Source organism: Chelonia mydas, chromosome 9, assembly GCF_015237465.2.
Source record: "Chelonia mydas isolate rCheMyd1 chromosome 9, rCheMyd1.pri.v2, whole genome shotgun sequence".
NCBI lineage: Eukaryota > Metazoa > Chordata > Testudines > Cheloniidae > Chelonia > Chelonia mydas.
In genome coordinates, this window is record NC_057855.1 from 74,369,927 (window position 1) to 74,393,699 (window position 23,773).

The window sequence follows — 23,773 nt, forward strand, 5'->3', positions numbered from 1 at the left end:
TTGGAATGAAAAGTCAAAATGCTTCAGTCCAGAAATGCCAAAATGAAATGGTTAGACTGTTTTTAAAAAATCATTTTTTCAGCCAAAGCTGTTTGCTGAATATAATATGAACCTGCAAATAATTTTGGTGCCCCCAAAACTGCACTTTTTCGCCCAGTTAATTCCATCTCTAGTACCATCATGCTGTGCCATGAACCAGTTTTGAAAAGATACTTAAGATATGGCTCTCATTCTGCTCCACTGAAACTGAAATGCACTGTTTCTGCAAGTTACCTGATTTCTACAGGCCAAGGGATTGACAATCTCAAATTATACCCCAGTCCTGAAGCCTTAACTAATGTGAATAGTATCAATGAAGATAACTCACTTGAGTAAGTGACCCTTTATGAATTCAAGTGTGTCTCATCTGATAATTGTTCTTTAAATCCTGTTGATATTTTTATTGTGACTTGCAACAAAATCATGAATGACTTATTAAAAATAAATAAAGATGCTAGGTAAGAAACACTTTGCTCTTTGCAAAGTACCAATCAGATGGAGAGGATCTTGATTTATAAACACAAAGATATTAGCATTTGACATATCATTACTTAAACATCACAAGATCCTTCACATTCCCTTTGAGGGTTGACAGATTTAGAATCTGTGTGCTACACAGTTTAGCAGATGTTTCAGAAGAAAAAAATACTTTGTTTTACATCAACTATTACACATTAAATTTCACTGAGAAGCACTAATTTATAAAACAGCGTCCCATACCTAGGTGTTGCTTGACATCAGTAACTCTGGATAAAATGGTTTAACTACCAGTACAGCATGCATTCTGAAAGTTTATCATTAGCCTAAAGGTTAAATAAAAAAGCCACATTTTCTGCTAGCATTTACACTGGTAAATCCACTGAGTTCAGGATTGGAGGCACAGAACTGCAGGTGCCTCAAATTACCTCATTGGTTTTGGTGTGTCAGAGCAGTAGCTTACCCACTGAGAGAAAACTTGCTTGTACAATTGAGATATCAAACTTCAGTTCATTCATCACAGTATAATATCAACATAGTGATAATTTACAACAAAAGACCTTTCCAGCAGGAAAGGATGGCTGCAGGCGAAGTAAACAAATTTTCCTAATGAAATATGCATGTAACATTTAGGGCAAGGGTTCTCAAACTGGGGGTGGGACCCCTCAGGGGGTCACGAGTTTATTACATGGGGGGTCACGAGCTGTCAGCCTCCACTCCAAACCCTGCTTTGCCTCCAGTATTTATAATGGTGTTAAATATATAAAAAAGTGTTTTTAATTTATAAGGGGGGGGGGTTGCACTTAGAGCCTTGCTGTGTGAAAGTGATCATCAGTACAAAACTCTGAGAACCACTGATTTAGGGTAATAGGAACAAAACTTGCAATATCTTTGCCTTTCAGTAACCCTGCAACACACACTTAACTTGCTGACGTCATAAGGGTGTATTTTTCAGAAAAAGACAACAAGGAGTCCTATTTTTATAATGCAAATGGTAGGCAGAAGTAATCATTTGATATATTCTGGGAATCTGAGTGGATTTTGTTGTATAATATATGGAAACTTTTATTTAAGTAAATGACATTTTAAATGAATAGAAATGACACCTTTACAGTAACTGAAATACTTTTAACGTTTTATAAACTTGATCTGTTAAATTTTTAGAAGCTGATGTATCTGTAGTTTTCCATTGTAATATACTCTACCTGTATAATACAAAACATGTATTATTAACCTCATATAAATGCACATAGCATCTTTCTATAGAGCAGCGGTGTCCAATAGAAATTCAATGCTAGCCACACTGCTAGCCACACTTGTGGTTTTGAATTTTTCTTATTAGCCACATTATAAAAAAGCCACATGCATTAGCCATAATTCAGTAGCCTATTAGCCACATGTGGATAGTGGCGAAAATATTGGACGCTGCTGCTATACAGTGTGCTCATTGGGTTTCCTCTCTGATAAACATTTTTATATACATCTGATATATGTAAAATGCTATGCAGAATAAACCAAATTGTTAAACAGGATTTTCAAAACAGAAGGCCATTTTCTCAGACATAATGGGTGAAATCTGCAATAGCAACCTCTAAATTTAAATGCACAAAATTATGGGTTGAAATTTATGGCCTGATCCAAAGACCACTGAAATCAGTGTGAGTCTAACCATCGATTTCATTGGGTTCTCGATTAATTTCTTAGAGGACAATCTTACCTACATTAATGCACGTGACTAACTTTGACTGAGTAAGTACTAGTCCTATGTATAATTACTCACATACTAGGTGTTGGCAGGGATGGACTCTTTAGAAGCTGGTCTTAAGCCACTTTGAAAATTTGGCTCAATAGGATTTTGTAAAAAATTTCATTTGGATTACATTCAACAACACAAAGGCACATGACCGTTATCTTAGCCCGGTAACAAGCAATGAAGTGGCACCACAGACAAAGTGTGGTTTAAATGTCAAAATTTATTTTAAGAAGTCAGTAGTGTCTAATTTTGGCACATTTCACAAACTAATCCTGAAAGAGAAGAGACGGCAGCTGAAGACTAGGCTGTAACTCAGGGATCCTCAAACTAAGGATCAGGACCCCTCAGGTAGTCGCGAGATTATTACATGGGGGGTTGCGAGCTGTGAGCCTCCACTTCAAACCCTGCTTTGTCTCCAGCATTTATAATGGTTTTAAATATAAATTAAACACTTCTTTAATATAAGGGGTTCGCACTCAGCTGCTTCCTGTGTGAATGGGGTCACCACTACAAAAGTTTGAGAACCACTGCTGTAACCAAACAGTTCAGTCATGATGTAAACTGTATCCGGGAGCTCTTTCTCTTGCTTAGTGAGTTTGAGAACTGTAAATTTGGAGTGCTAAATTCAGAGCTGTTTCCACTGGCAGCATTGTGGAAACTAAACAAAGCTAGAGACTGTAAGAGCACTTCTCTAGCTTTAGATTTTTCTATAGTCTGTTCTTGGGAGATCTGAAGGTTTATCTGATTTAGGTTATTCATGATCAAACTGGAAGTCAGAAGGTTTGTTACAGAACCACACCTGGTCAGGTTCTCTTCAAAAAACTGTTTATAGAGCTCTTGCACCTTTGTGTCCATGTAATTGTTCAGCACGGAATTCGAAAGAGGTTGCTTGTGGAGTGTCATACTCCTTTCTCCACCTTCATCACCATTCAAGGACTTTGTAGCTGTTTTTTCAAGAGGCTCATTTTGAGGGGAACGACCCAATAGAATATCTCCTGACAGTAAAACAGGGCCATCAACAAGTTCATCACTTATGTGGTCCATAATGCAACCTGAATCCTGCATATAGCCTCCTACATGGTCTCCTCCAATATGTAAGTCAGGATAGTTTTGATAAATACTGTGGCATGACCAAGATCTATACAAATCCAGCTGGATTTCATGATTTTGTTCTCTTCCTGGTATATGTAAAGCTGCAGATATGGTTCCTTTAACATGAGCATTATGTTCTTTTGCAGGTAGCTCTCCTTTAGATGTCCACTGAAGATCTTTATTGTTTTCAATTTTGCTACCTTTTGCAATGATCTCATTCTGCTTCTCAGATTCTGAAGCAAAATCTTTAATTGCTGGTATATCTATAAGGTGATCTTTCCAGGGTTCCCTTTCATCTTTTCTGTTTATGTGACATTTGTGGGGTTTATCTATGTTCTGTTTTCTTTCTTTGTATATGATTCCAGTTAGGATGCCTTCTGCCAACATGTTGATCAGTGCTAGAGGCTCACTAACCAGCAGAGTTCACTATATTCCTGCAAATACAAAGAAGCCATGTACAGTAATGCAAAATAAGCGTAACAGTAAGGGCTATTTTATCCTTAATTGATAAAGTTTTTTAAAAATGTATGCTTCATGAAGACTGCAATGTGTGGGATTTTTTAGTTTAATAAACAGTAACTTAATTGTTTTCACCAATTTCATTTTTATAGCCAGATAAAGTAAAGCCATCATGTCAACAAAAATTATTCTGAAAAAGTAAAGAGTTAGGCCAATAATTTGATCCTTCATTTTTCATATCAGCTCAGTCTTGGACCCTTCTTCTGAATTGTGACAATTGTGCTACATTCTGCACATGACTTCTTCTCAGTAAGATTTAATCAATGAAGTCTTTTTCATTTGGTGACGACTGCCAGATCCTCAGCTGGTGTAAAATCAACATAGTTCTACTGAAAGCAACAGCACAACTGACTTCACCAGCTGAAGTTCTGACTGATGATCAATCCTCTACACCCTTTTTTCAGTAAACTAAGGGGCTAATCATGCCAGGTGTTGAGCTCCCCTGTGAGATACTGAGTGGCCGCAACTTCCACTGCCTTCAGTGTGAGCTGAAGATGTTCATCACTTCCCAAGAATGCTCAGCACCTTGCTGGACTGAGCCCTAATTGCAGCAATATCTTGCTTATTTACATTAAAATATTGGGTATATCGCTGAACTATTAGCTAAAATTTAAGCAGATACGGTAATGAGCTCTTGTATTACTAAGGGTCCACAATTTTACTAAATTCACTGCATTCATTCACTAGTACATTATGAAACATTATTATGAATAATTAAAAACTAAAGTACACATCTCAAAATAGCTAGCTACTACATTTTGTGATTCCTTAGCTTCGCCTTTTAATTGTATTTGCTCACACAAGGCTTGATCCTGCACCCTTTGGAGTCGGTGGTAAAACTCCAATTGACTTAGATAGAGCAAGCCTTTAGGGCTCAATCCATCTCCTATTGAAATGAATAAGAGTCTTTCCATTGACTTCAGTGGGAGTTGGCTCTGACCCACACTCAAGGAGGACCACATTGTGGCTGACCCTTATGTGGGAGAATGAAGCAGGAGAACACCAAAAGTCTCCTCTTCACTTTGAATGCCTGTGCAATGTTGTCCCAGCACAAGGGGACTGCTCCCTTTGTGCATCTCTGGAGCACTCAGGATATGTCTACACAGCCTCACAGCCCAGAGTTGACAGACTTGGACTAGCAGGGCTCACATCAGCGCTTTAAAAACATTTAAATCAGGGGATAGCTGTTTAATATAAAGCGACACTTCTGTAGAACAGGTGTGATACCAGAACCAACCTTAAAATAACTCTTTCCAAAGCAGAATTGATTTTAAGTACTCCACATATTAATATGCACACTCTAATTCAGATGTCATAAGACTGACAACAGTGCTCAGGAAAAGCACAGTACACAGATCCTTCAGCAGTTAAAATAATTTAACCATTTTACTTTATTTTCTATACCTCTCACACATGCAAAGATGCAGGCTAAAAATTTTTTAAATGCCTAAGTGTCATTTTCAAAAGAGACACAGGCACTTATGAGCCTAAATCTCATTGAAAGTCAGTGGGACTTAGGCAACTACGTGCCTGACTCACTTCTGAAAATGGGAGTTAAGCCCAAAGGTGCAAAGGTATTTAGGTGCCTAACTCCAATTGATTTCAATAGGCGTTAGGCACCTAAACAGTTTTGAGGATCCAGCCTTAGTTACTTATGAAAAGTTTGCCTCTAATGCTTGGTAGCTGAGCAAAATGTCAAAAATATGGGAACCTTAGCAAGCATACTTTAAAAAATACATATACTTTTTAAGTTATTTTAAGTGACTCTAAATTTCTTAACAAAAGATAAGCTGAGACAAACTAAAGAAAATCACACTTACCCTTTCAGAATCAGTATAAGATGTGGATAGTCACATAACCTAACATTCCATTACAACAACTGCAGCAACCTCAGAATAAATTCTCTTTATTCACTGCAGACAGTGTAAGCAATAACTGGAGCACACACAATTTTGTTCCTCTTTTTGCACAACTTTTAAAACAGAAGTGCTGTCACCAGTGGAAAACTGTGTGGTCTGTAAACAGGTAGTGACACCAAATCCAAAAGAGGATGTAAAAAATGTGTCTGGATGGGACTGATTCTGGTGTAATGTTCACAACCAGCATGACTGCTTTTTAATTTTGCAATATGTCAACTAAAATAACTAAAAGAAAAGGAGTACTTGTGGCACCTTAGAGACTAACAAATGTATTTGAGCATAAGCTTTCGTGAGCTACAGCACACTTCATCGGATGCATTCAGTGGAAAATACAGTGGGGAGATTTATATACATAAAGAACATGAAACAATGGGTGTTACCATACACACTGTAACCAGAGTGATCACTTAAGGTGAGCTATTACCAGCAAGAGAGCGGGGTGGGGGGGTCGGACCTTTTGAAGTGATAATCAAGGTGGGCCATTTCCAGCAGTTGACAAGAATGTCTGAGGAACAGTGGGAGGGTGGGGGGTGGGGAAATAAACATGGGGAAATAGTTTTACTTTGTGTAATGACCCATCCACTCTCAGTCTTTATTCAAGTCTAAGTTAATTGTATCCAGTTTGCAAATTAATTCCAATTCAGCAGTCTCTTGAACTGTAGCTCACGAAAGCTTATGCTCAAATAAATTTGTTAGTCTCTAAGGTGCCACAAGTACTCCTTTCCTTTTTGCGAATACAGACTAACACGGCTGCTACTCTGAAACCTAAAATAACTAAGATTACTAAAAGATTAGTGTATCTAGTAGATTTCCGTTGGATACCTTTGGCTATGCTCGTAGTACATTTCAAAATGCAAGGACGCAATCAAGCCTTCTATTGTTCATTTCCACCTACAAAAAACTGAATTTAGTTATTAAATTAGATGTCTCTCTGATTTGCAGAGGCAAATGTTTGTAGGTACAAGTTTTTTCATTTGCAGGTACAGAACATGCATAAGTGAGGGTAAAAATACAAAGATTGTTTTTTAAAATGTAATGCTCAAAACAGAGCCAGTAGATCACGCTCCTATGTCCCTCCTTGTAGCCAGAGTGCACAGAGCTGGCAGTTTGCAGTGTCCTAGTCCTAGCAACTGTAACCTGGGACCACTGACTACCTCAGCTGTGACATGATTTGGGATCGTCGCAATAATCAGAGAACCCATGGTTACACTTCTCCAGACCCTAAAGGCCAACCACAGCTGACTGGAAGCCAAGGCACTGTGGATAACATACAATCTTTGGAAAAAAATCAGTGACAAGCTTTCAAAACTCATATTGGTTTGCTTAGGTTTTCTTTGCCAGGAAAAAGGCTAGAAACTTATTTTGTTTTTAAATGAAAACTAACTCTCACCTTCTCATTTCTCTTTCCTCCAAGCCAGGAAGGAAGCAGTAATTGTGAGCTTCATGGGTTAGCAAAGGCAGCTCAAATTAGAGGCTGAATTTCAAAACTAGCCTCCAAATTTGCAGACTAATTCTGCACTCCCGATGAATTGCAGTGACATATTATAGCATTTAGACATCTAAATATCTGATTTTTTTACTGCAACCATATAGTTTAATGTCTAAATATTATCATTTCTGTGGGATCACTTGCAGATTGGGTTGAAGGCTGTTTAAAAATGTGTCTTTGTCTATCAGACTTCAAGAGCCACACACCAATGAACTTACACCAGTTTACACTAGATGAGGATTCTGGTACCAAAGGATTATCTAACAAAGGATAAAATCATTCATCTTTTTTTCGTTCACTGTTGCTGATGTTTCTCTGAGGTGGACCCTTCCCTTCTTACTCATTACTTTGTACCCCTTGGTAGAAGGTTTTTGTAACAGGATGTATCCCTTTAAGAGGGAACAGGGCCAGTCCCCTAGGACTAGGTAGCTGCTTCTCAGTGTGGCTGATCTAGGTCATTTGAGTACACCTGGAATAATGCAATTGGAGCTATTAGTCTCAGCTGGGAAAGGGCTAAGAACACATTATATAAAGAGGAAGCTGCAACAAGAGAGGGTCCGTTTACAGGACCTGTCTGGGGTTAAAAACGCAGAACTGACAGGAGCAGAGGCTCAGGCAGAGGGAGCTGCAGTTGAAAAGGGTTGCCAGAATCTCATGGAGGAGACAGGCAGGGCGGTTTATAATTGTTTGGGACTAGGGTTTAACCTGAAGATGGTAAGGACTGTGTAAGCCCTTCATTAGTTAGGGGACACTGAGAAGGCAAAGAACCTGATGGTCTGTCACCAAGAATGAGTAGCATGAGGCTTAGGAAGAATCTGGACAAACAGACTGTTTTTAAATTGAACCTGTGGGACTTTACATTAAGGCTTGCAGTGGGGTCAGACTGGAATCTTCTAAACCAATAACAGAGCCCCAACAAGGTTTTCCCATTGAAAGAAGGGGGGTTTTTTTTGGTAATGATTTGAGAGACCTTCAGGGGTGAATATCTGTCACATGGGGGCAGCAGGAGGCATTGACTCCTTACATTGTTTCTTTGTTGGGTTTAATAATTGTACCTTCTTTAAGAAAAATAAAAATTCTATGATAATAGAAGGCCTAATCTGTGCATGTGAATTTACAATGAAGAGCAGTAAAGCTGAGAACTTTCAGAAGTTTGCCTGCACTTGCTGATGGCAAGAGCATATTGCTTCAAGGATGGATTTTCAGAAGTGCTGCAATCCTGCAGTTCCTAGTGACTTCAGTTCAAGCAGTAATGCTTGTTCAGCATTACTGAAAGTCAGTCCCTCATGCCTCTGTTCATATGCATAGGATCAAAGGGTATCAGGCAGATCAAATGGACAATCAAATAATCATAATGGTTTGCATATTAAGTGGGTCAAAATTGAACACATTTAAAATATACCAAGTAGAATATTCTATGCAGAATTAATGTTTAAAAAAATCTGTTTTTTCTTCACTATTGGCTTCTTTAGAATGTAAAGTTCCAAGATCCTAACCTCACTCCACCTCCTAAAGAATAAAATTAAGGGCACAGTTAAATATATATGGATATTTGTCCGATCCTTTGACAGATCCACTATCACTAAAAGAAAAGGAGTACTAGTGGCACCTTATTTAGAGACTAACTAATTTATTTGAGCATAAGCTTTCGTGAGCTACAGCTCACTTCATCGGATGCATTCAGTGGAAAATACAGTGGGGAGATTTATATACATAGAGAACATGAAACAATGGGTGTTACCATACACATTGTAACCAGAGTGATCACTTAAGGTGAGCTATTACCAGCCCGGGGGGGGGGGGGGGACGGACCTTTTGTAGTGATGATCAAGGTGGGCCATTTCCAGCAGTAGACAAGAACATCTGAGGAACGGTGGGGGGAGGGGGATAAACATGGGGAAATAGTTTTACTTTGTGTAATGACCCATTCATTCCCAGTCTCTATTCAAGCCTAAGTTAATTGTATCCAGTTTACAAATTAATCCAATTCAGCAGTCTCTCGTTGGAGTCTGTTTTTGAAGTTTTTTTTGTTGAAGAATTGCCACTTTTAGGTCTGTAATCGAGTGACCAGAGAGATTGAAGTGTTCTCCAACTGGTTTTTGAATGTTATAATTCTTCACTTCTGATTTGTGTCCATTTATTCTTTTACGTAGAGACTGTCCAGTTTGGCCAATGTACATAGCAGAGGGGCATTGCTGGCACATGATGGCATATCACATTGGTAGATGTTCAGGTGAACGAGCCTCTGATAGTGTGGCTGATGTGATTACGCCCTATGATGGTGTCCCCTGAATAGATATGTGGAACAGTTGGCAACGGGCTTTGTTGCAAAGATAGGTTCCTGGGTTAGTGGTTCTGTTGTGTTGTGTGTGGTTGCTGGTGAGTATTTGCTTCAGGTTGGGGGGGCTGTCTGTAGGCAAGGGCTGGCCTGTCTCCCAAGATTTGTGAGTGATGGGTCGTCCTTCAGGATAGGTTGTAGATCCTTGATGATGCATTGGAGACGTTTTAGTTGGGGGCTGAAGGTGATGGCTAGTAGCGTTCTGTTATTATCTTTGTTGGGCCTGTCCTGTAGTAGGTGACTTCTGGGTACTCCCCTGGCTCTGTCAATTTGTTTCTTCACTTCAGCAGGTGGGTACTGTAGTTGTAAGAATGCTTGATAGAGATCTTGCAGGTGTTTGTCTCTGACGGAGAGGGGTTGGAGCAAATGCGGTTGTATCGTAGAGCTTGGCTGTTGACGATGGATCATGTGGTCTGGGTGAAAGCTGGAGGCATGTAGGTAGGAATAGCGGTCAGTAGGTTTCCGGTATATGGTAGTGTTTATGTGACCATCGCTTAGCACCGTAGTGTCCAGGAAATGGATCTCTTGTGTGGACTGGTCCAGGCTGAGGTTGATGTTGGGATGGAAATTGTTGAAATCATGGTGGAATTCCTCAAGGGCTTCTTTTCCATGGGTGCAGATGATGAAGATGTCATCAATGTAGCGCAAGTAGAGTAGGGGCATTAGGGGACGAGAGCTGAGGAAGCATTGTTCTAAGACAGCCACAAAAATGTTGGCATACTGTGGGGCCATGCGGGTACCCATAGCAGTGCTGTTGATACAGACTAACACAGCTGCTACTCTGAAACTATCACTAAAGATACATTGCATATGTTTTCTTTTTCACATAAGGACTTGGTGAACTAATATTTCTTAAAATACAGGGCTCTTCTAAGGATACAAGGGCCTAAATAGGTTAGATGCTTTTGAACATCCCACTAGGCACTTATCTGCATCTTCAGGTGCCTAAATATCTTTGACAATCTTTTCCCAAGTCCTTACAATCTACAAATTCTTTTGGGGAAGAAAGTTTCTTTTTTGCTCTGCATTCGCACAGGGCCTAGCAAAATAGAGTCTTGCTTCATGACTGGGGCACCAATGTGCTACCATAATACAATTAATATATTCTAATAGTAAGATTGTCAATTTCTGAAACTCTTACCCAATGAATAGTCCCAATGGGACTATTCGTTCAGAACTTTATTCGCATTCCATTTTAGTACTGTAATCAGAATCTGGCCCACAGTAAAAACTCCCAGATACCTCAGTGAGATATCTGCCCCTCAGAAGCCTGCAGGATTATGTTGTAATATATTATACATAGACAAGGCAATCAGTATTGTTTTCTACCATTTTATATTGCTTATGCAGTTAATTTTTTCAGTGGATAAAATGAAAACATAAAATCCAGGGATTAATTTACAATTCTCCATTAGGTTTCATTCAGCAGGGGCAGAGATTGTAATTTGCTGTATGAAACTGAATAGCCAAGTTAAATTGATAACTTCAAATTTTCTTGGAAATGAGGTTCCTATTGTGGAAAATAGGCGGCTTATTCTTCCTATAGCATTTCCATTTGTAACTGGATTACTGGACATATGAAGCTAATTCAGTTTCAGACAAGTGCCCTATCACTGAATGGACTGTAGTATGTTAAAGTACACACAAAATTCATTTGGCATAATCAGGATAGCAAACTCTCCAAAACTAAAATGTAAAACTCATGGGTGGCTCAGCTCCTCAGTTTTTCCATTGACATACATTACAGGGAGTCTCCAGATATAGGAAAATGAGACCGCAAATTGGGAAATGTCTATCCTTCACTAACTTAGTTACTTCCCTTTTTCTTTAAATTAAAGTGCTGTTTTACAAGAACACAGTGGTACTTTCTTTAGTTGCAGAACTAAGATTATATTGTGAGATCTGTTTAATCAGGCAAAAAAACTAACAAAACCTAAACCTTCCAATGAAATAGTACAGAACAAAATATAAAGTGCCACTAGTCCCAAGTCATAGAACAAACAAGCTCATGAACGGCAGAAGACAAATGTGGTTTTGGTTTTCAAATCAGTCAGTGACCAACTGATATTACTGACAAGTCATGTGGAGTTCCAAGTGGGAAGGCAGTTTGTTAACATTGTACAATGCTCTCAAGCACTAGTTAAGAGATACACAGGCACTGAAAGAGTTTTTGGTTGGTTCCCTTATCAAGTTTCCTTCTCTTTGGTGGATAATAAGAATTTAATTGTCTTGCAAGTACTAGAATAAAGCTCTTAACCATATGCTGATGGAGGGAAAATGTACAAATGAAACACACAAATGTGTAATACATTAGACATCCTGAATGTGGTACCCTCTTTTTACATTTCAATAACCACAACCAATTTATTGATTCCTCAGTAGTAAAGTATTACAGACAATGTATCCTAACTATGAATTAAAATAAACTAGAAGCAAGGTTCTATATAACTTTTGCCTTCCCTGTTTTTCCAATCTAATCTTGTTAGAATGACTGCTGTCCCCTCTTCAGCAAAGATACCATCCTTTATGTAAACTCTTCTACAAAAGGACCTTGTCTTTTTGTGTATTTGATAAAGCAACTAGCACACTTTGAGGTGATACAAAATAATAATACGCTTGTATGCAAACATTTATTTGAATGAAACTAGAGATAGCTAAACCAAACGCATTCCAGCTCTCCTCTTGTGCAAAGTGAAGTTGGTTATGTGAGAAACTGGACTATGCTGTGGATTTTTAACACAGATGGGATTATACATTAGATTTAATTAATTAATCCAGGCTCCAAAAATCAGAGCATGTAAACTATATGGCAACTACAATATCTCATAGGCCCTTATCCTGAAAAAGTGCTTTGGGAGGAAATGATCTTCAAAGCAGCACTGCTAAGGTAAAGAATTCTCAGCTCCAACATATGTTCCAGAATCCCAGCATCCTTGTATCTGTCCACTCTCAGCTACTGCTGGATATAGGGGGAGAAACAGACACGGTCCAGTTTTGGCTATGTGAATCTGCATTTGCATGACCCAAATCAACCATGTTCCCTTATCAGTGACTTGTCCATTTCCTCTTTCTAAATTCCTCTGAAGAGTTTCACTACCTATGTCATGTGCACTGCTTGCACAAGGGTTTGAAGGCGCTCTGTGTAGATCCTCCACTGCTTTGCCCCAACTATCAGAAATGCATACTTTCTGCTGTATTATGTATTCCCTTATACACCCATACCGTGTTCTAAGTGAATGTAAGAAACACATTTAATACAGAGCTGAGTCCAACTGAACTCATAAAAATAATTAATATTTAAAGGTTATTTGAAGTAACTATTTCCACTATATCATCATGAGTGAAATTCTCTTTCTACACAACAGATTCAGTGCTGATAACAAATAAGCGTTTCTCCATCTTCATTAACATGTCTCAACCCTGACCTGGAGGAATCAACTTTGAGAGCAGACGGGGTAGTTCAAATTCCATACAACTCACTCCAGGGCTCCTCTACTGAGGCTACTAAATTAGTGTTAATTGCAGTACTGTTTATGAATTAGAGCCATGCAATATAGAGATAACACACAGACAACCAGATTTGGTAAAATAATAATTTGGAGGATAACAACAATTAAACGTTGTATTAAAGTGTGCCAAGGAGTCAGCAGCACAAAGAGGGAGGAAGAAGGTATTTCTACCGTAATGTGTCAGCCTTGACAAAGACCCAATATTTAAACTAACAAAATGTAGTAAAGGAGACACCAAAGATAGCTGAGAAGGTGAATGCAGGTTACAAGTGGAAGTGTAAACAGTGACAAAGTCACATAAATGTGTTAGTGCAGGTCTTTGAATGACAAGTCTAAAACATTAAACAGAATTTATAAGGAAAGAGATATATGAAGATATCTGACTATAGAAACTCAGGTAAGAAAAATGCAAACAGAATGAAGCCTTCCTTCTGGTCCCATGCTAAAATGATGAACAGGTAAAAACAGGCATATCTTATGATCTTCCTCTGTTGCGATTCATTCTCCCATATCTCTGTCTTCAGCCATTGTTTATTGTCATCTCCTGCAGTATTATGACTTTTTCAGATTGTAAGCTACGTGAGGCAGAGACCTCTCATTTTTATTTACTTGTAAAGTGCCATGCACACCTATGGTGCTGCATTAAAAATAAATTATAATTAGTAGCAGCTCAGGGTGAGATTTAACATAATCTTTTCCAAAAAAATCAAAATATATCCCATATTTCAGCTAAGACTATACCTTTTATACACAAATATGAAATAGAAATTGATTACACTGATTGATTTTTCAAACTTACCTGGTGTAGGTCTACCTGCCTCTTTCACCCACTGCACCAACACTGCATTTTTTGCAACCCTAATCTCTTTCAACTCCTCTAATACCTCTCAGTTCCTGAAGCAACTGCCAGCTCACCTCCCATGTGTTCCAATTTCTCAGTGAGGCCTCTTCTGTTTACCTGTTTATTGTGAAAGTATATACGTTATTAACAAACACACATATTTCCATAAAAATCACTGAAAGCAGGATCCCTCCCCCACTGGAACAGGATTGAGCCCTAAATCATACCAGGCTTGTGGCTTGATATGCCCCTGCATGAATGGCAGAAAGGTGCAAGAAGCCTTCCATCTTTCTTTGTCAGGCTGGAACACTCAGAATCTTTGTGTTTATTATGGGCCCCCAAAAGGGAGTTCCCCTGCATAGTCTTGGGTCCAGGAGGTGTTAGGGGGAAGAGTGGTGTGTCACTTGCACAAAATAAATCTATGCAGATGCCCCCTCCTGCTCCCCTAGCGTAAACATAACTACATGTTCCTTGTGAGATTTTTAGTTGTGCTACAGCATCATGTCTCTTTCGCAACACCTACTGACTGTATTGTTTCAGCTCCTACAATTGTTCATTACCTTTGGAGCCTAGTTGCATTTTTCATAGACAAAAATGACAAATTTTTTTAGTGCTTACTCTCATACTTCTTCAAAACCCACTTGTCTCTTCCCTTTTTACAAGTTGTGGCAAATCAAAGATATAGCAGGCACAAATAAATTTGGATTTATACAGCAGTAACATTTGGAATTCTAATAGCCTTTTTCCATTTGGGATCTCAAAGCACATTAACAAATTAAGCTTCGCCATACTCCTTGTGAGGCAGGCACTCTTACTCCATTTTAGAGATGGGGGAAAAGCCTCACAAATTGCCCAAAGTCAGACATGAAGCAATTGCAACCACTGACATTTCATCAGCAGATATTTTGCTCTGAAGTCCACAGCACACAGCTGGGAAAGGAACCCAGATCTCTTTATCACCTAACCTCTTTTGCTGGCCTGACATTCCCATATGTCTTTAAAAAAAACAAAGATACACAAATAGGGCTGTTGGGGACACTGGACATGACCACTAGGTAATTCGAGGGGATGGAAGACCACGAGTGTTGATGAAGCCCCCTCACACTAGGCCCAAGTGTCCTTGGCCCCCCCCGCCTGCAGGCACTCGCAGCAGTTATTGTGCACTAGGCCCAAGTGTCCTTGGCCCCCCCACCTGGAGGCACTCGCAGCAGTTATGCTGAGGATCTGCAACAATATGTTGCAGAGTCAGACTGCCTGAAACTAAACAAGGCCAAACAGGGCAGCTATGGAAGAACAATGCTGAATAAAGCAGCTTTATGTATGGTTTAACAGATGATACAGAGAACAAGGGAACTAGCTGGTAACTGGATTGGCTGGCTATATGGATACTTAGGGCAGCTTGCTATTGGATAAGTATGCTGAAGAAAGGATGTATAAAAGCCTGTGTAACTTCCTGCTCTGGGTGCAGGATTTGAGATTCTATTCTCCCTGGACCTTGTTTGCAGCTGCAAATAAACTTTTCTGCTTCTCCACCCCGTTGTGATTATGGGGTGACACACACCGGGCAACGAACCTTGCTGTTGTTCGCCTCTGGCACTGGGTGCCGGCAACAGGGCCTCACAAATCACCAGGCTGGCTTTGCTGGGATGCTGAGAGTCTGTGGGATGTCACAGATCTTCAGGCTCAATGCTGAATCTGTGAAACGTGGTCCAAGGCAGGGGCTGCTGACATCTGAGCCCCAAGAGGAGCCCCATTCTGGCTTAGTAGCCCTGTGTATTGTAGGGTCACATCTGGGGCTGCCCTCTTCTTGCTTGGGAATGGGGACATGAGCAGTAGGGGGGCTGAGGGGGTTCAGCTCTTCCCTGGGGCCCTGGTGTGCATAGCAGGTCTTGGGGGAGGAGGCGCCACACCTGCTGGTGGGGCAGGGGGTCCCACAAATGACAGGGCTGGAAATGGGGGCAGCCCTCGCCTTCCTTGGCGCTCCCAAGTCACAGGGGCAGGAGCCCCACAGCCATGGAGGCGTGGCTGGGTCGGGCAGGGAAGGCAGCTGCTGGGGAGCCCAGAAGACACCGGGCAGGGTGGGAGGCCGCCTGCTCGGGGTTGGGCCTCCCACACCAGGGCGTTGCAAGGAGTTGGGGGTGAGTAGCCGCCCGCTTTGGCCTTCCGAGAGACGCGGCGCGGGCGGGCGGTACAGTAGCAGCTGCTCCCCCTTCGGCCCCAGCCAGGCTCGGCAAACCAGAGCGCTCCCCGGCGCGCGCGCACCGCAATCCGACCACCAGCCCGCAGACCTGAGCAGCAGGCCAGGAGCTGAGGGGCAGGGCTGACTTTCACTGACAGCCCGGATCGGCCAATCAGAAGCAAGAAACGAGACTGGCCCTTCCGCGCCAGCAGCCGTTCGTTGCCTTAGCAACCGCGTCTGGCGCGCGGCCTGTGAGTGAGTTGGGGCCGGGCGGGGAGGGAGCGGCTTGGCCCGCTCACCATGGGCACCATTAGGGTCTATTACACCAGCGTCACCGGATCCAGGCAGGTGAGCGGGGCAACCTCCCCCCCCGCTCTTTCGCCAGCACCTAGGGGCCCAGCGCCTCCCCCTCAGGGCTGCACCCCCCCGCCGCTAGCCCCTCAGGACTGCACCCCCCCTCCCACCAGCACCCTGAGGCCCAGCGCCGCCCCCACAAGTCTGCACACAGGGCCCAGCGCCACCCCCTTGGGGCTGCGCCCCTCCCCACCAGTGCCACCCCCTCAGGGCTGCACCCCTCCACCAACACCCTGGGGCCCAGCACCTCCCCACGGGACTGCACCCCCAGTACCAAGAGCCTCTTGGGGGACCTGAGTTCCACCCACAGGGGGCTGCACCTCCACCACCAAGAAAGGCCCCAGTTCCACACATGGGAGGCTGCACCTCCACCCACCTAGCAGCACCAAGAGGTACTTCGCCATCCACGCACCAGAACCAAGAGGGGCCCTCCCAACTTCATAGTCACTGCTAGCATCAAGCATGGCTCCAGTACCCACATAGGGCAGCACCACCCTAACCTCCCACCCACCTTGAACATGACTTTCCCGCAGCCCCACATGGTGAGCAGTGAAATAGGGTCCTCCCACCTACAAAGGCTGCACCCCCACCACCCACCCACCATGAAGAGATGGGATCTCTGACCCCCATCAGGTTCTTAAATGATCCTTGAAACCTGAAAATATTCAACTAATTTTGTTAAAAATATTTGGAAACAAATCTTTCACAGGCTGAGAGTACGTGTGCCAAGTTCCAGTCTGAACAAAACAACTTAAAAGGGAAAATCTGAGCAATATATACTGCACATGAGCTTTCCTAACTTGTTTTTGATTAGCTATTTAGGTAGAATGATATTTCAGTGTGAGGGAGTTATTTTAAAAAAAATTAAAACAAGTTGGGCTGTTAACAGGAATAAGAGCCTGTTTTTAAAATTTGTCTTTTTTATCTAGGTGAAGCAGAAACAGGCAGAAGTTACTCGAATTTTGGACATTAACAAAACAAAGTACGAGTTAATAGATGTATCCATCAGTGAACAACTGCTTCAAGAGATGAGGGCGAAGGCTGGTAATCCTAATGCAATACCTCCTCAGATATTCAATGGTGATGACTACTGTGGAGTAAGAAAAAAAATCTAGATTTTGTTTTTAAACAATAAGGTATACAATAAGTATGTTTGTAGAGAATTTTGCATGCCTTGAATGAATTTTGCATGCTAATTCACTTCAGCTATCAGATAAACACAATAACAGTATTTTTAAAAAGACGAAACATTTTGACCATGCATTTTAGGGACTGGAAACTACCTCCTCCAGCCTGCACAGTGAAGGGCATCACAGATACTACTGAGAGCACCTTGTTCACAAGGAGTTCTGCAGGAGTTGCTAGCCATGTCATTTTTCAGCAAACCAAATCCCTTAAACCATAGTGCATGCCTCAGAATATTAATTGGGCTTTTTTCTGGCCAGTTACATCACAAACAAGGTTGCTTGTGCTAGCTTTGAGTCTGGTCTACAGTGCGATTAGGCACCAGTGTAGCTGCACTGATGCAAACTACTAGTGTAGATGATTTCTGCAGATACATTTTACCCAGTTTCAAGACAGGATAAGTTTCCGCAGTGCAAATCTCACTAGAGGTTTGTATCAGTGAATCTATATCAATGACTAAATTCCAGTGTAGACAAGGCCTTAGTGGCTGTCTGCATACTTTTTCCTTCTTGTACAGAGACAAAATTTAGCCACAGAGGCTGAGTTTTACCCTTATTTAGGTGGGTGAAACTCCAACTGTTCACTGGGAGTTACACAACTGTAACAGAGGAAAGACTTCATACTGCTGTATGAAAGATGCTATACAAAACAAATTGTAATATGTTTTTTATGCAGTAGGCTTTTACCATGGATATGGCACTGTTAGTAGTCAGTCCAAAAGTTGCATTTCGTTCAAGTTATCTTGTAATTTGTTGGGAGTAAGGAGATGGCCAGCATTTACTGACCATGGATTTGGCATTAGGTAGTTGTGTGTGCAATAAATGCAGATGGTCACACTTTCTGAAATCTTCATATCATCAGAGTTATGAATTGGAATATGTTGGAATGATGTTTGTGCAAGACAAAAACAATCTTGCCAGAGGTTAGTGTTCGCAGGTGTTGCTGCTGGGAAAGTGCACAGACATATCGGGTTTTACAAAAACAGAATTGGGATTTAATGCCATTAGCACATGGATTTGCATTTCTCTTAGGACTTTGAGATGTTATATGAAGCAACTGAAAATGAAGAAGTTTGGAAGTTTCTGAAGATGGCATCAATAGACAAGCCTGCAAGAGAGGAAATTACTGTCTAAAGGGTGTATCCAGATCTGAACTCCAACAATGCTTCAGGAACCAAATATACTAAATATATTTATTTCTTAATTGTTTTGTTAATTATTCAGGGTAAATAAATCTTATGTATGTTTGTGTTTTAATATTACAGTATAGCAGATTCAGGTCTTCTTTGATAGACTACACACTGTACCATTCAAAAGCAGTTTTTCAACCAAACTAGTAGATGTCCTAAAGGCCTTCTAACCCTCTTCTGTTCTGAAAGCCAGCTTACTGTTTTCCATGTTTCTCAGGGGTCTTTTATTAAACAAAGTAATTCATACATATTTTTGTATCATCTTTGGCATGAGGTGATTTTTCTCTAATACAGTATACCTAGAAATATTATATTGTTATGTTCATTGAACAGTTTTATTTATGTGGGACCTTCAATAAAAGGCAATGAGTATAGTAATTAATAATCATTTTTGGTTTAACTGTGATTATTTTCTGTTGGTAGTACTACCTCATATCATCTTTCTTCCACCATGGGACAATACTGCATCCTACTGTTACAACACATGAATTACTTTCATATTCTGTATATTCCTTTTCTCGGAAAACAGTCTCACTAATTGAAACTGTTCCATTGTGGATAGATGAGTGATTGGGGCAGGGGTATGGAGCTGGGGCCTCTTACCTCCCATGTATGTGCCCTAACCACTAGACCACAAAGTCATTCTCTCCTACCACACTTGCTCTCTGGTTCAGTGACTATTTAAGTATTTATCCACAGTGGAACAGTCATTGGGCCACAGAGAGAGAGAATGACTTTGCAGTCCACTGAGTTTAAGTGCCTGCTGGGTTTGCCAGTTTTGTGGATCATAGCAGAACCAAACCTATGACTTGAAAGGAATGTGGGCATGAGGCCACAGTGCAGAGCCAGCGGTAGTGGAACTGAGGGCTTGTCTACACTGGCAATTTACAGCGCTGCAACTTTTTTGCTAGGGATGTGAAAAAAACACCCCCCTGAGCGCAGCAAGTTTCGGCGCTGTAAAGCGCCAGTGTAGACAGTGCACCAGCTACACCCCTCGTGGACCACACAAGGCTGCACCATGACCATACAAGGCATGTGAAAGCTCTGCCATGGCAGCGCTTTAGCATTGCCAGTGTAGACTAGCCCTAAGAGTTTAACAGGCACAGTGTTGAATCCTTACAAAGAGCCTTTCCATTAAGTGTCTTAGTTAAACAAGTGTTAAAAGGGCTTAAATTATATGAATAAAAATCACTTCCCCTCTCAATTAATCAGATTTAATTTCCTTAGTATTTCTGTCAAACCTAATAGTTGTCCATTCATCCACAGTGACAGGGTACTAATGTTAAAACAAAAATATTATATATATAAAAACTTTCCAGTTTTCTCTGTCTCTCATATCTGTCTATCTATAGCCAAAAAAGGGTGAAACCTACTTTTCCCTCTCTTTGCAGGTCCCTTAAGTTAGGGAACAGCATGATGAATTTTAAGGAAAACCTAACAAACAAATCATGCCAAACCAACCTAATTTCTTTCTTTGTCAGAGTTATTAGCCCACTGGATGGGGGTGGGAGGGGAAGCAGTAGATGGGATATATCCTGATTTTAATAAGGCTTTTGACACAATCCCACATGACATTCTCAAAAAAACTAGGGAAATGTGGTCTAGATTAAATTACTATAAGGTGGGTGCAAAGCTGGTTGAAAGACCATACTCAAAGGAGTAGTTATCAGTGGTTTGTTGTCAAACTGAGAGGACATATCTACTGTGGCCCCATGTGGGTCAGTCCTAGGTCCAGTACAGTTCAATATTTTCATAAATGTCTTGGATAGAAGAATGGAGAGTATGCTTATAAAATTTGGGGATGACACCAAGCAGGGAGGGGTTGCAAGCACTTTGGACAAGAAAACTAATTCAAAATGTCCTTGACAAATTGGAGAATTGATCTGAAATCAAGAAGATGGAAATCAATAAAGACAAGTGCACAGTGCTTCACTTAGGAAGGAAAAATCAAATGCATAACTACAAAATTGAGAATAATGGACTAGGTGATAGTACTGCTGAAAAGGATCTGGGAGTTATAATGGATCACCAATTGAGTCAATGTGATGCAGATGCAAAAAAGGCTCACATGAAGTGTATTAACAGGAGTGTTGTAAGTAAGACAGGAGGTAATTTAATTGTCAAATTGGCACAGGTGAGGCTTCATTGGGGGTACTGTGTCCAATTCTGGGCACCACACTTTAGGAAAGATGTGGACAAATCAGAGACCAGAGCAAAGCAACAAAAATGATAAAAGGTTTAGAAATCCTGTCCTATTAGGAAAGTTAAAAAAACTGGGCATGTTAAGTCTTGAGAAAAGAAGAGTGAGGTGGGAATCTGATAACGGTCTTCTGTTATAAAGAGGATTGTAATCTAAAGCTCGAGTTAGTACTGCTCAGCTGCTAACATAGCCACTGTGTAGTGTGGATTCAGGCTGCTTCCACTGGAGTACTACTAGTCCTCCAATGCTTTCCCACTGTTCCCCAAGTGTACCCAGAAATGACAGACAAGTTCTCCCACACTTCACTGGAAAAGTATTCATAGACCAGCTCAGTCTACCACAGTGCAAAGACTCTGAAATATTCCCCCAGAAGTCTTAGTGCCACACCTGAGGAACTGCAGTGCCAGTGTGAACACAGCAGCTCAACTGTTATTTTGCAGAGTGACCACTTTCACTCAAAGTAGACTAACTTGAGAGAAGTAACTTGAGTGTAGATAACTCAAGTTAACTCTGCAGTGAAAACATAAGCCAAAATTCATAACCCCTACTAAATTGCTAGCAAGGACTCCTCTACATCCAAGTTAAACATGGATTAAATTAGCAGTACATACTGCAGAGGCATTCCAGTTCCCAGTATATTTCCAAATAATTGAGTAATGAGTACATGATGCTGAAATGTTTCAACAACAATAAAATATATGGAAAATTTTAAAAAATGAAGAAAACTGTGTATAGTAAAAATTTATTATTACAGTGCACATCACTGTACCCTGAAACGGCAAGTTAAGTAAACATTAAATGCAGACATGCAGTTTTTATTACAGATTTTTGGAATTCATTTTTTATTGAAGAGCTTTGCATTTCTGAGTAACAATATTCTTTGCTTTTAAGACTATATTTTTAAAACAGTAAACAAAACATGAAATGAATCTGTTATACAAGTGAAACATATAAGGCAAATGCAAATGGGATTCCTTGTGATGAGAGACCACAAAAGACACTTTTCCTAAATGACATTATGGACCACTTATTAAAATACCAAATAATGGCAAGTGAGAGTGGAAGAGACAACAGAACTAAGACACTATTCAAAGACATGACAGTAACTTTAATAACTGCTCCCAATTCTGATTTAGAAACAAGAAAAAAGTTCATCCTATAAATAGGTAAGTAAATATGCCCTTTCCTCATTCAAAAACATTCTTTAAAAACCTAAACACACACATACAAATAATAGTTAAACTGAAAACACGTGACTATAGTTTGGAATTCTGGTGACAATGTACAGTACAATTTATGGTTGGGAATTCAGTTTAGTGCTTCTACAGCATGCAGTAGAAAGATTGCTAGCTGGTTTAATAACTGAACACACAAAGCACACAGACCCTCTGAGGACTATCATTTGGCTACTGAATCTACCAGCCAGATCGGATATTAGAACTGCAGTGAGTTCGAACCCAATCCTGGAAATCCTCACTCCTATAAGCACTCTTTTATGAGTCAGGGTTACTCACATAAGTAAGGATTGCAGGATCAGGCCCTTAATATGTTGTTTCCTGATCTGCTGAAGGAGGATTCTTTTACCAGGGAACTTCATTCTGAAGCTGCATCTATATAGCCTGATCTTGTCAGATTCAAACTCAAAACTGCCATTGAACTCAACAGGACTTTCACGTGCATAAAGATAGCAGGGTTGGGCCCTAAGACAAATACTTTTTTTATCATCTTACAGAGCTGATATATAGAACCTCTCAATAAAGGTGAATGTTAGATTTCTGTCCCACCTACTTAGTATCACTGCAGCAATCACCACATTAAAACATAGTTCATTTTTGAAGTTTAATGTAACATCAAACATGTGACCCACTGTCCCTCCTGCAACCGGTAAGAACATACTTATCCCACTCTTATAGACAGGTTCAACCAAGTTCAGTATCCACTGTGGCAAAGCAGGCTAGGTTGTCTAACAAGCTTTACTACAAAAGGTGCTGAAGCTGGTTGACCTATCCATACACTCTAGATCAGTAAAAAGAAAAGGAGTACTTGTGGCACCTTAGAGACTAACCAGTTTATTTGAGCATGAGCTTTCGTGAGCTACAGCTCACTTCATCGGATGCATAGATATGCTATGCATCCGATGAAGTGAGCTGTAGCTCACGAAAGCTCATGCTCAAATAAACTGGTTAGTCTCTAAGGTGCCACAAGTACTCCTTTTCTTTTTACGAATACAGACTAACACGGCTGTTACTCTGAAACTCTAGATCAGTGGCGCTCAACCTTTCCAGGCTACTGTACCCTTTCAGGAGTCTGATTTGTCTTGCGTACCCTCCCAAGTTTCATCTCCCTTAAAAACTACTTGCTTACAAAATCAGACATAAAAATACAAAAGTGTAACACCACAATATTACTGAAACATTGCTGACTCTTATTTTTACCATATAATTAATAAATCAATTGGAATATAAATATTGTTCTTACATTTCAGTATATAGAGCAGTATAAACAAGTCATTGTATGAAATGTTAGTTTGTACTGACTTCGCTAGGGATTTTTATATAGCCTGTTGTAAAACTCAGCAAATATCTAGATGGGCTGATGTACCCCTGGAAAACCTCTGTGTACCTCGAGGGGTACACGTACCCCTGGTTGAGAACCACTGATCTAGATCAATTGGATTCAACATCAGCTTG

General features: G+C 40.6%; 2 protein-coding genes across 4 annotated transcripts; one reads left to right on the forward strand and one right to left on the reverse strand.

The window, feature by feature from the left end:
• Positions 1-423: 423 nt before the first annotated feature.
• On the reverse strand, positions 424-16,271 carry LOC102944496 (Putative protein CXorf21 like protein). Of its 3 annotated transcripts, XM_037909373.2 has the most exons (3): positions 15,550-16,271; positions 14,051-14,093; positions 2,472-3,795 (listed from the first exon to the last, which is right to left on the reverse strand). In XM_037909373.2, the coding sequence occupies exon 3, from the start codon at positions 3,746-3,748 to the stop codon at positions 2,819-2,821; it is 930 nt and encodes a 309-aa protein (XP_037765301.1). In that variant the 5' UTR covers positions 3,749-3,795; positions 14,051-14,093; positions 15,550-16,271; the 3' UTR covers positions 2,472-2,818. The 3 variants fall into 3 exon arrangements, with proteins under 3 accessions (XP_007055323.1, XP_037765301.1, XP_043378742.1); XM_007055261.4 differs by lacking the exons at positions 14,051-14,093; positions 15,550-16,271 and adding an exon at positions 5,701-6,043 and having other exon boundaries at positions 424-3,795; XM_043522807.1 differs by lacking the exons at positions 14,051-14,093; positions 15,550-16,271 and adding an exon at positions 13,935-13,999.
• Positions 16,272-16,393: 122 nt separating this feature from the next.
• Positions 16,394-19,271, forward strand: LOC102944726 (SH3 domain-binding glutamic acid-rich-like protein 3). The gene is made up of 3 exons (XM_027817682.3): positions 16,394-16,503; positions 17,439-17,606; positions 18,726-19,271. Exons 1-3 carry the CDS (start codon positions 16,456-16,458, stop codon positions 18,825-18,827), a joined length of 318 nt encoding a protein of 105 aa, XP_027673483.1. The 5' UTR covers positions 16,394-16,455; the 3' UTR covers positions 18,828-19,271.
• Positions 19,272-23,773: the final 4,502 nt, after the last annotated feature.